The 12,402-nt window shown below is 43.4% G+C and overlaps 2 protein-coding genes across 2 annotated transcripts in view; one reads left to right on the top strand and one right to left on the bottom strand.

Moving 5' to 3' along the window:
• Nucleotides 1–9,027, top strand: part of T265_04463 (hypothetical protein) — a gene marked incomplete at both ends in the record, with an annotated part of 10,400 nt that extends 1,373 nt beyond the window's left edge. The window contains 6 exons of the mRNA XM_009169212.1: nt 325–401; nt 436–574; nt 1,476–1,555; nt 2,574–2,615; nt 4,021–4,131; nt 8,692–9,027. Of these exons, the coding sequence (XP_009167476.1) occupies nt 325–401; nt 436–574; nt 1,476–1,555; nt 2,574–2,615; nt 4,021–4,131; nt 8,692–8,764 (522 nt within the window). The remainder of the gene's footprint in view (nt 1–324; nt 402–435; nt 575–1,475; nt 1,556–2,573; nt 2,616–4,020; nt 4,132–8,691) is intronic.
• A 59-nt stretch (nt 9,028–9,086) lies between these two features.
• T265_13515 (hypothetical protein) overlaps nt 9,087–12,402 on the bottom strand; it is a gene marked incomplete at both ends in the record, with an annotated part of 52,080 nt that continues 48,764 nt past the window's right edge. The window contains one exon of the mRNA XM_009169240.1: nt 9,087–9,202. Within this exon, the coding sequence (XP_009167504.1) occupies nt 9,087–9,202 (116 nt within the window). The remainder of the gene's footprint in view (nt 9,203–12,402) is intronic.

Here is a 12,402-nt window from a genome sequence, read left to right as displayed (position 1 = left end):
TGACGATGATGATGATGATGATAATGGTATGCGGAGAGGGCTCACCACCCATCCACGAACTGGCATGCCACTCGGAGAACAAACCATCAACAATTTGGTTAGCAAGCTGTAAACACACCTGAACGGCGAACAGTTCGACCGATTCCCCAGTACACTCTCTTTCAGCATAGTGAGGTTGCAACTATCTCTCCGTCATGTCATTTGAACCCACATATGCCTGGTTAAATCAATGTCCCTCTAAAGAAGGATGGATTTCTGAGGCTGGAATATCAAGAAGCTTCTTGAATTGAAAGCTTCTTCCGTTCATTCTTCCTTCATTATTAGGAAGTGCAAGAATTTGGCTCAGTGACGTCGGATGATGACCTGGCTAGGAGGCGCCTCAACACCACAGGTTATCAAGAGTAAGTTATAAAGGTTTTAGTCTGAACTTTTCAGGGCGTATGGGGAACCAATCGTTTATCAACCAAACACGTGCCGCCAACTGTTTCCCATGAAAACATTGCAGACACTCCCGGATCCACTCAGATCTATTGATGGCTGGTCCCCTTATCATCCTGCGACGTCTACTTGGCAAGTAAGCCCTTCACACTTGAACGCTTGTGTCGTTTTGACGCCCAATTGGTGTGGCCCTGACGCTGAAAGAATATTGGTGGATGTCGTTGAGCCTTGCAAGGGATCTGAGTGACTGAATATGTCAAATATTTACCTTCTGAGTTTAAAGAGTCTCGAGGGTGTCTCGCGAGCTTCCCAAAACAGACACCAGCTTCCCTGAAACCCAAGTTTCTGGCAGGCATCATAGTCTTATAATAACACCGGGTGAGAACAGTCCTTTGCCTTCTTTACCCTAAGTGGATATTTGCTTTGAAAGGTAAGGAAAAAACTGTAGGCAACCATGGCACCTCTCGCTTTTGGTCGAAAGCAGCTGAAGAAATCGCATTTTTGGGGGCAGCTGGATTTGTGGATATTATACATTTTAGTAAGGCTTGGCACACATAAGACGGTTTTAAGGGCTTCTTCAAGGGGAACCGTTTGAAATGCATGTGTGGTCAGATCTCGGTAGGTCAACCCTTCGAGACAATTCATCCCTTAGTAGATTCATCAGGTAGGTGTGACACAGTATTCATAAACCTCTTTTCCCAAAGATGGATTCTCTGCAGCTGAATAATCTAAAGCGACCGGCAAGATGAGTACCGCACGGGGGAAACGCCCATTTACCCATGTTAAACTTACCCTTGCTTCAGAGAACGTTCATCTGCCCTGCTCGGGGGAGCGGACTGTCTCTGAAAAACTCTTTTTGGGATCGTGTGGAGGGTTCAAGGCAATCTGTATCAAGTATAGGTTCACATTATGTCCAATGAGGCTTATACAATCGTTTGTTACTTACACAATATAGTTTTATCTCCTTCATTGGCAAAAAGTCGTAACATAAATCCATTTTCCTGACAATTTTCTGTCATGATTTGCTGTTCGATCAGCCGAAAAATTTCAACTCCTCCAAGTTCGACAACATGATGCCTCGTTATGACTTCATCAATGAGGACAGACCATATGAAGTGTAAGTCCTTACATCCACTTGCCAGAGTATTTGATTCACTCATTTGGATTCTAGTTTGGTTTTCGGGAGAGACTCAACTGAACCTCTCGTTTGTGGTGTTCTTCTTAAATTGAATATGCTGCACCAAGGTCATCGAATGTTCCAGTTGGCATGACATTTGAGAGATCGAAGTATTGGTTGTTTGTCTGTTCGCCGAGCTTGGCAGTTGGATTGCAAACGTCTCATCGGGGTGAGATCTTCATTGTGGGGTTGAGTGAGTAGTGACGATGTCACATTTAGCATTTAACATTTAGCACTAAAGTATAAGGAAACGCGGATAACACCATTCGCATTACAAAGCCTGCTTGAAAGTTTCGGAGAGAACACGAGATGAATAAGACTGTTTGTCCCTTCTGTGAACTTCTCTTGCAAAGGCAGAATATCACGGGGAAAGAAAATACTAATTTTATACGGAGAAGTGCAAAATATCCCAAATTATTGACACACAAAATACGTCGAAGGTGATGCACTTGTGAAAGAGTGATTTGCGGTGAACAGCTCTAAAACTATCAGTGGTAGCTACAAGGGGAGGCGTGCAAATTCATTCTCATGTCACGCTGTGAACTTTACCCCACGAAATTTTGTGGTGAACCTTTGCGGCTTTATATAGAGTCCCTTTGGGTTAAGCACAGCACTGTCTAAAAGGTCACAGTATCTCCACCGAAAAAAGAACACTGTTTTCAGCCTAAAATATCAGTTAACTCGTGTCAAAAATCAATATATCTCCACTGGAAGTATCTGCATCGGAGTACAAAATCTCACCATTTCTCCTCATTTTTAACGTTGATCAATGTCACCAAGAGGTCTCGTTAAAGTGTAAATAGACCAGCTATCATTCCTGTCAGTTTTTGCGTAAAAAAACTTCAAGTATCGACAGAAAGACAAAATTTTGTGTGAATGCCGTCTACCCCTACTTGTCAAAGTGCTTCTCGGAAGTGAGGTAATAACTTCGAGTCTTTCTGTTTCTTGACCGCTATAGCTGCTCGTACGCAACTAGAATTGATCAAATTCCCACGTACAGGTAAGTTAGACTTTTTACTCTCAAATATATTTATGATCTGGTCGGTTAGACTGTAATGTCAGGTTACACGGAGGCCCAATTAAATCCAAAACACTGTACGGTTTGTCCAAGTTAGATTTAACCTGTCGGACACAAATTAGGTGACAAAAACATGACTGTTTTATTGGCATCGCATATCGGATCTTTACAATAGCCTGATAGAAGCTAAGTGATCAAGATCAATTGATAAACACACATCAAGCAAAAACTAATTGATCGCAATAAAATCGGTGAAAAGAAAAGGAACGAATGGTTGTACGGTATTGATTGTTCTCATAACTGTGGCTTAAACATTGATTTTCACTAATTATCATTAGGCTCCATGAAATTGCGCGGCTACCCTACGAGATTTTAGTGTGATACCACTGGACGAGATGCAGAACAAATTAAGGGACGAGATGGCTCAAGTGGTTAGAGCACGAATTTACCGACCTGAAAGTCCGTGGTTCGAACCCGACCTCTGCCACTCGACTTCCCCTGTCTAGACCAAGGCGACCTGACAGTATCCCAGCCATCGTGCTTCCTCCGGGTGGCATGGCAGTTGGGCATAAAAAGGGTGTTGCAGCTGAATGATTATTATTATCATTCCTTCGATTGCACTCTGTTTTTCACTGATTTCATAGCCCTTGCAAGGCGATCAACAGTTTACCTAAACATCTACCAGCACCGTTTACGCGCGGGTTCACAAATTTCACCGTCAGTTTCCAATGTCAGAGGAGTTTGTGCTTTCACTTTTTTCAAGATTGCATGACTGAGATCTTGGAGCGCCTCAGAATGCTTCTGATTAGTCCGAACAAGGCCTTTTTCTCACCCCTTCAATGCTCGTCTTTTTACTTTGGGGCTTTAAGTAGAGTTAGATAATCACCGCCAATGAATCGTTAGTGAATCAAATGGTGATGAGCAACACTGTTGAATCGCATCATCTCAAACCGCGGCTGATAGCAGTAAGGGTCATCACCCTATTAATTAATCAAGGCTTCCCCCCAGTAAGGCCACCGCCTTCTATTTGTGACTTCCATAACCAACCATTAATAAACAAATAGAACTCTTAAACATCTATGACTTGGATATGCCATTGACTTCAGTGGCTTATTACGGAAAATTGACAGGCTAAACGATCAAGCTCAATGCACCGGGTTATGATACCCAAAGCAGAGAGTTCGTTGGTTGTCAAGAGTTATTCCGTTCGAGGCTCTATAAATCTTATATGAGGTGATTCATCGTTCAAGCAAGCAACACAACCCTGCTTATAAATGCGCACGACGTTCAGTGAACCAGCCCTCTGGTATTTAGCTATCAGATTCAACTACTGACTTGACATTAAGTAGCACAAAACTAATCTTGCACCAATCCCTTTCTTCTTCAGTGGGTGTCATGGGACTCGCGACAGACGTGTGCAAGATGATAACCCGTATAAAACTTATAAACCACTGAACAAAGTACGCAGTGAAGTGCCCGCAAGAGCATCATTGAATCTGTGAGTTTATTAGCGAATCTGTTTTACTGAATACCTTTTTGTGCGTGAGACCGTACATCGACCAGTTGCAAACGATCACGTTGATAGGGCATAATTCGTAATATCATGAAAACAGCATATCTTCCAGGCCTTATGCGGAAGCTCAAAGGGCAAGGCACTTCAGGCGGAGTCAAAAAAGTAATACAGTTAAAGCACACACCACTGAAATGGAGACCGCGATTCAATATGGAGAGTGAACATTTTCAAGTTCCCTCATGAAATTCCCCGAACGTTCTTTGAATATTGAGCGATAGTGAACAAACGCTGCTTCATAATTTCCACATAAACCTTCCATCAGACGCTTGGACGGTGCTCTAATACCTGGTCGGACACTACTCGAATGTTTCGTCAGCAGTATACGTTACTAATACTGATAGCTCCCTCCGCTTGAACGCAAAAGGGGCGAGCTTCTTTAGTCAGAAGATAGATATTTCTGATTATTCCCATTAGGAGCGAAACCCGAGCCGAAAGCTTCTCTTCTCTGGTGTAACCTAAACAGAATAAAAATATACAGGTAGACGAGTTAAGCCAAACCCGCACGTACGTGTTTGCACATGTGCAATATCTGTACAATCCTCCCTCTTGTTCTGTTCAACCTGTGCTACCAACATTATCATAAACGTTTCCCACAGTTTTAAAGAACTGGTTTGTTTGGACAAGGCAAATCAAACTACTAATCACTCTACACCACCTACATCATTTTTGTTTCTGGTCGTCTTCTACATCTGAAAGCCGTCCTTCAACAAAATCTACATCATGAAAAAGTTTCCAATATATTCTTGGAAGCTTCGAATTCCTGCGAGATATTATTGTGCACTCAGGAGATAACCTAGATTGGTGTTGAAACGTCCAAGTCAGAGGGGACCCTCAGCTCAACGTGTGCGTTACATCGCCTTCTCAAAACAGTCATAATCTGCAGCTGAATGGCCTTATGCATGACTCAGGTCAGTTACAGTTCCAAATATCCCGACTACTCAGCTTAACTTTCTCCTCAGCGAAATTGATAATTTTGTGCTGGTCTTGATCTTTCCTCGGTTCAGAAGTAACTTGAGATAGCTTGCTTACAACACCGGTCCTTCAGGGTTCCAAAGGGAGAGAAACGTTGGTGATGATAGAATTGCTTGCGACCGCTAATTATCAGTCTCATTTGTTAATCTCTTTGGAACTAAACCTAGTTGATAATGCATGAGGTACCACTTGTAAGCGACCCATTCTTCAAACGCCGAACTCCGAATAATCGTATGAACTTATGGCTACTGGATCAATGCTCTATGGTTTGCGTGCATTTGTCCTCTGAAAACCTAGATTTCGGATTCTGGCTGCCTACCCCAAGTCGATTAGGTATAGCTGCGTCGAGAAGATTGACCATCTCTGTGTGCAGATGAAAGTGTAAAAGGTATAAACTCCTACGCGGCAAGTACTGTCTAGCTTCTACGTCATTTTGGTTGCGTATTGCGGTATGTGATCAATGCTCATCGATCGCGTAGACAAGCCACAAATCAAAATGTGTATAGCTGAGGTCATTCGGTTGAATAATGCGAGATGAGATTCAATGTTGTCAGTGTCTGAAACAGGAGGTTGACCAACTGTTTGACTGTGACTTCACTGAACATCCTGACAAACTTCCCGTGAGATTTCGCTTATGGTGGGATGATGGTGTGGCTACCAAGGTAGCTGACAATGGCAAAATAGAGCCACTCTTTTCAACATCAAACCAGCCTCGGTTCACTGGGTCCGACTAAGAAAACTTGCCGAGATCTCACTCAGTGAGTCATCTGATGCCTTTCTTTCTTAAACACCAAAAATCGAGACAAGAGACTTTCCCCCACCTAACAAGAGTCATACCTGATGAGTCCTGGAATGGACACAGCATATTTTGGACTGCTTGGTGGAAAGACGTGATTTTTTCAAGGTTGAACTACGTTTCAAGTTAAAGGCCCAAGACGGACGATTGGACTATTAGAGCAACGCTAAATAACAGTTTTCAAAAGATTAGATCCCATTGGCTACTATATTTAGGAGTAGGAGACACTTCACCCGACGCCCAGAAGAGTAAGCTACCTAAACTAAGCTCAAACCACTGGAGCAACGCTAAATAACAGTTTTCAAAAGATCAGTTCCCATTGGCTAGTATATTTAGGAGTAGTAGACACTTCATCCGACGCCCAGAAGAGTAAGCTACCCTAACTAAGCTCATACTACTGACCACTGTCAGCAGTTTTCCCCTGCCACGTACACCCATAAGCCGATCTGGGGACAGCACTCTCATACAACGACTTATCAGGCAGTCAGATTTTATGATAAAATTACGCTTTAAGAATATGCAGACAGTAAACTAGACATTTGGTTGTTGAGCGTGAGAAACCACTTAGCTTGTGTGGGGCGCATACGTTTCTGACCAGGTCAAAGGGGTACAGTTCCGAATAATGTTTTCCCAGAGACTGTTTGAGCGAAATTAATCTCTTCATGTATCCTTATGGAATAATTCGACCCCAGTGTCTAACTAGAGTGGATTGCCATGGGCGTTCTTCTTCCATAATGACACACACTTAAACTGTTACTCTCCCCTCTCAGATGGCACTGTTTCAAATGTAATGTACTCACTCTGATTAACAGCCGATCTATGGAGAAACAAAAAGAAAAAACAAACAGTCTTCAGCAACCTTGTGAGTAGTCTCTAAAAAGGAAAATAAGAGGGATCAGTAATGCTTTTGTACACTGTACACACATAGAAATCCCCGCGTCAAACTTTTCGTTCAAGATGCTATTCCCGAGGCATTTTTCAACTAGGAACTTTTCCAGAGAAGCTCCGCCAAGAAATTAACCCCTGTTACCCAAAAGAGATTAGAAATAAGAGGATATGGAATCTGTACTTTTAGTTTTTATTGAAGAGGGTCAAATTGGGACATGTCATTAAAAATTTGCATGAAAAGGTCCGTTTTTCGGTACCTTTGCCTCCAAACAAACTCACACAAGTAGCTGTCCACTAAAGATCAGTGTGTGCCGCATTGGCCTTTATTCTGCATGTTGTAGACATGCCAAAGAGATTCGATGGTTTGTGTATGAGCTCCAGTCGTTGGATCCACAAAGTTTCCGGCACAATTAATCGTTTCATGAGTATAATTCATCTCAATCATCGTTTCAATTCCTTGGTATGATGCCCACATATCAGAGATAGTGATTGAGCCTGGAACGATGCAGGCCTGGATTGTGTCCATTAAAGTGGCCGCAGTTCAATGTGGCACTGCATTCATGAACACCCCTCTTGTTTCCCTCCGAAAATCCACTGCTGAGGAAGGACTCTCCCTGTGTGGTTTTTACGGCAAGATATTAGCATTCCATCGATCTCGACATGTAAACCTGGGCCGCCGATAACTGTTGGAGTCTGCAAAAGCCGCTAGGCGCAAAAAACTTATAGCCGTCTCCTTGTCATGAACGAGAGATGAAAGCGTCAGAAAGCTCATCTAAGGTTTTTTTTGCACAAAATGAGCCTAGATGCAGATGAGGAATTGTTTTCATCAAAAACAGGTCAAGGCTGGGTGCGTACATTAGATTTGAGCTGGCAAAAAATGGTGGGGCTTAACTTTTCGCACATGCAATTTTGCACTAGTGGCGGGGCTTATCTGGAAAATATCCAAAGAAAGGTAATTGCAAAAAAGGCCCATTTCATCTTACCGCTTAAGTAACACTAATACCGTCCGGAAAAAATCTAATACCATCGTTTCACACTTTCTGTCTTCGTCAAATTTTAATTTGTTTTCAACGGCAAAAGAAGTCTTTTCATTCAATTCCGGTCTGGTAATGCCACCACTGGCAACCGACTTGCCCGACGGAGGCCTATTGAAGCCGCATACGTTTGATAGCATAGTGATCGGTGAACTTATTGCGTATTTAATCATACAAAAATACAGACAGCAGTTGTCGTCTACTTTGTATGCTTATGATGATGCTGAAAAGAAGAATAATTTAAGAGCACGTGATCCACCAAACTCAAAGGTTTCTACTATGTCGCTGTTTTTGAGACAATATGGCTGTAGTTTTTTTTACGTGGGAACACTGGCAAACAGTTTGAGGACACTCAGATGGGGTTGCAATCCGGATCGCCGAAGCAGTGCTCGATGACTTCATCCATACTATCTTTTGGGCAGTGTGTTGTCTGCTGATTTGCTGGAGCCACTAAAGATCCAGGCTATAGATAATATCAACGGTAGGAAAAGTGCTTTCCCTTGACTGGCTTCGACCGAAGGAGTCTTTACTATGAGCCTGTAAATTCCAGAGAGTTCATGATCAAACTGTCACCCGTTCAATGCTCGTTCATCTGAGGAGTTTTACGCCTTGTCACGCTATAAAGCCCATAAAGCGAATTGTTTCATCAGTCCTTTTGATGCATTTGTTTTTCATGAGGTCGTCACGTGTGTACATAGCTACCAATATAAAAACTAGTTTTATTGTTCGTCGTTGTTGCTATCTGCTACCGAGGTGGTTTTGTCTCACCTAATCCACGTTTATTTTCTGTTCTAGACAGCACAACATCCCGGGTTACACAGGTTGCATTGTGGATCATGTGAAGACTGTCAACCCGACTAACGGCTAACTGGAACGTGCCAGGCATCACTTGCAACACGGAAAACTCTCAAAAACTTTCAGTTGTGATGTAGTAAGGTTGTCTACCGAAGCGATACGACGCTAGCTACTGACCGTTTACACTCGTCCTAAAAAGGATGCGTGTATGCAACATTATCTGCTTTATCGCTCGAGTTTTGTGGGGGATGGTAGTTCACTCTGGAGGGGAGTTCCATTAGGCTCTGTCTGATCGCTCATTTTCGGCTCGTTGAAACCTGACAAAACATCGTTATAGAGTTCATGTGAAAGACCGTCAGAAAGCCAGCCGAAACCGCCGCTTTCCGGGAGACATTCTACGGTATACAATACGTGGCCAGTACATCACGACCATCATCATCATCATCATCATCATCATCATCATCGACCGATACTTCACTGCCGTATAACCATGAGTTATTTGAAAGCCCTTCTGTAGAGAAAAGAGTAAAGGTGGACGGGGAAGGGACTTGGTGCTAGCTTACCACAATCATTCCGAGGTGCCTATACCTCCAGACATTCACTCAGGCAATCTGAATAGAAACTGACAACAAGAACGCCATTGACATCAGTTGGCAGCCATATCTTGTAGTGCCTCCAACCAGGCCAGATTCACTAACGTCCACCTACGGCAGCTTGTGGTAAAGTTATCGATGTTGTCGAGCAAATGCTGGCTAGTTCAGGAGGTGTGGGTCATAATGCGATTGTATACTCAGCCAGTAAGTGTAGGCCTCTGATATTATCATCCCAGTGCCTTGGTCGACCTGTCCAGCATCAACCCTAACCTAGGCAAGACACCATCTGCAATCCATCTACTACAGTTACTACCATTTTATGAGTGCTACTCAAATCCATGTGTCTTGTTCGAATGCTCTTGATCCCATGCTACGACGAAAATCACGTCTATTATAGGGCACAGATTACTTGCTGTACGGGTCAATAAAAAGCAAATTGCACCACAGGAGATCGAACAGAAGGCTGCCACGTTTGCTTTATCCAAGGCGAGTCATGCGAAAGATTGAAATGTTTGTCAAATCAAACTATCCATCTGAGAATCAGTCAACTGAGTTATGAATGAGGTCTAAGTAACGGTTGAAAAGTAGAGTTTATCAAATGTGGCAGTGCTTCGTAACACCCTCAAAAAGAGTCGTCGATTGTAGTGTTCGCTATGAGAAAAAGCGTTTTCACTAAAAATACAGTTATCCAAAGTGATCTGTATTTCTCAGTACAGGTGTGTTCGCGTCCGACCTGGCAACTCGTCGTGTTCATGTCTGAATCTTTAACAGAACATCATCGTCACCAATGAATTCCATCGTCGAACTGACGACAGACTTCGGTTACGTCACACAGGGGTCTCTCTGTACATGTGTTTCCCATAGACATCATATAGGAAGTATATAACTGGCAGAGTACAGCAGCAAAGCATCGGTGTTAAACACTGGTACCATGGTGTTGATGATGATGATGATGATGATGATGGTGATGATTATGAGTTTTCTCTGGATTCAGTTGTTCTCTGGTGTCGTTGAACTTTGTGGATCATCCGTGCGCTCAAACACGCACTGATACTTTCCCTGTTAGACAGATGGTCAAAACCTGGTCAAAAACAAGTCAACCAGCTAAAGTTACCAATGTTCCGGTTCACCGCATGCTAGAGACCCTGACTGGAGCAACCCGTGTGACCCGGATGCTTCCAAGTAACAAACAACCGCGGTTTGTTCAGAAAGAGTTTAAAACAGATGATTAATGGTAGATTTTCAAACGGAGAAACTACAACAGGAAAAATCGACAGCAAATATAGACACAACATCTTCGTATGCGAATGTCTGCTCTTTGTTACCAGTGGTGCGACAAAGCGCTTCAACCCGAATCCTTCTGCTGTCCAGCTCGAATTGGCTTGACTGAAACAGACGAGGAGAAACTGATGCAATAAAAATTCACGTGCTCTTGTTTCCACAATAGGTTCGCTTACTCACCGAAAAGTCACGCTCATCATCATCATCATTGACATCATGATGTGGAACACTGATCCTATGTTGTTTTTGGTGAAGAAAAGAATGAAACCGGAGGCAGAAGGGACTAAATGCTAGCTTACCACAGTCATTCCAAGGCACCTACACTTCCGGACACCCATTCAGACAATCTGAATAGAAATTGACAGAAATAACGCAAACGTAGCAGCCATATCTTACAGCGTCTCCGGTTAGGCACGATGGGGATCATCGCGTCTCCAACCTGGAAGACGAGTAGCACCGAGAGCATCTTAACGTTTCATAATCCCTTTCATACCCGTCTGCTAGCTAGACGGTCGGTCACCTCTTTGCCTACGCCACCCTGAATTGGGGACGGAAAACAGTACTCTCTTCGACAAACGATGATTCGACGTTTGCAGTACATGGCCTAACCAACGCAGCTTCTGGTGCTGGATATATTCCTCAATGGAAGTTCTCGTCGTACAACCGAAAGCTCGCTTTCCAATGGCGTAGTTACGGATATGTTGACACCGACCCACACGAACTATGGTTGTGAGAGAACGGTTTTCGAACACCTAAAAACGTCTCAATTCCCCTGCTCAAGCAGGATAAGAACAACGCGCACTCTAGCTTGATACGGAGATGCAGGGATACACCACTCTGATGCCACGGGTTTCTCAAATTAGCAAACGTGACCCTTCAAACACTAGGGAATGTAGAAACTTGATCTCTGATTTTGCATTTCCTCCAATCTATGAACAAAGACGACTGTTTTATTTCCGAAACAGTAAATTGGAATCAACTCGTAAATTGGCCTGTCACATCAAACTGTGTAACTGGATCTTCGCGTAGAACAGGTGATTAAAAACACGCACTTTCTATTTCTCTGAGAGAGAACCTTCTGAGCCTCATTCAACCGAGGTAGAACGGGATGAATTAAACCCAGCCGGTGACTGGAAGAAGAACCATTCTGAAGCAGTCAGTGCTTCAAACTGATGACTCCTGAATGTCATGCAGAGAGGGGACAAACAGGTATTTCAATCCAACAAGATGGCTGTTGGCTTCATTTCTTCGTGAGTCATGACAGACTCCTACCAGTCATCATCATCATCACTGTCAGCTGTAATAACCGCGTACTCGTACAGTGGTTGTAGCTGCCGCAGTTTCGTTCACCGATGTTTTTTTTTTGGGGGGGGGGAGATAGGTACAGTGGGCTGTCAAGTGGAGGGGGGGTTGGAAAACGGGCTATGCATCGAAGGCAATAGCTTGGATGCACGAGTGCCATTGAGGGCGCGACTGGGACATATGTGACAATGTCTCTAGACATTGATGTGGCCCGTTTTGGGGTCCCCATCCAGGAAGACGGCAGTGACCAGCGCAGCCGTGTTTGCTGGATCCCGTGACGTGAGACACATAAACGAAACACTAGGACCTCATGTTTAAGACGTTGGTTTGTATTGAGTATTTACGTGTTCCGCATCAGGATGATTATGCGAAGGGAACAATCAAAATCAGGTTGTTCCTGAAAGCCCATCGTATACGGGAAGTTTTTTTTTGCAGTGAGATACACGTCAGTGAAAGGAAAACAAGGCTGCTTCACTGCCGTACAAACATGAGGTTCATCTATATATATATATATATATATATATATATATATATA

This window comes from Opisthorchis viverrini (genome assembly GCF_000715545.1).
Source record: "Opisthorchis viverrini unplaced genomic scaffold opera_v5_76, whole genome shotgun sequence".
NCBI classification, from domain to species: Eukaryota; Metazoa; Platyhelminthes; class Trematoda; order Opisthorchiida; family Opisthorchiidae; genus Opisthorchis; species Opisthorchis viverrini.
Note: the sequence above shows the minus strand (reverse complement) of the source record. Positions and strands in the feature narration are given on the sequence as shown.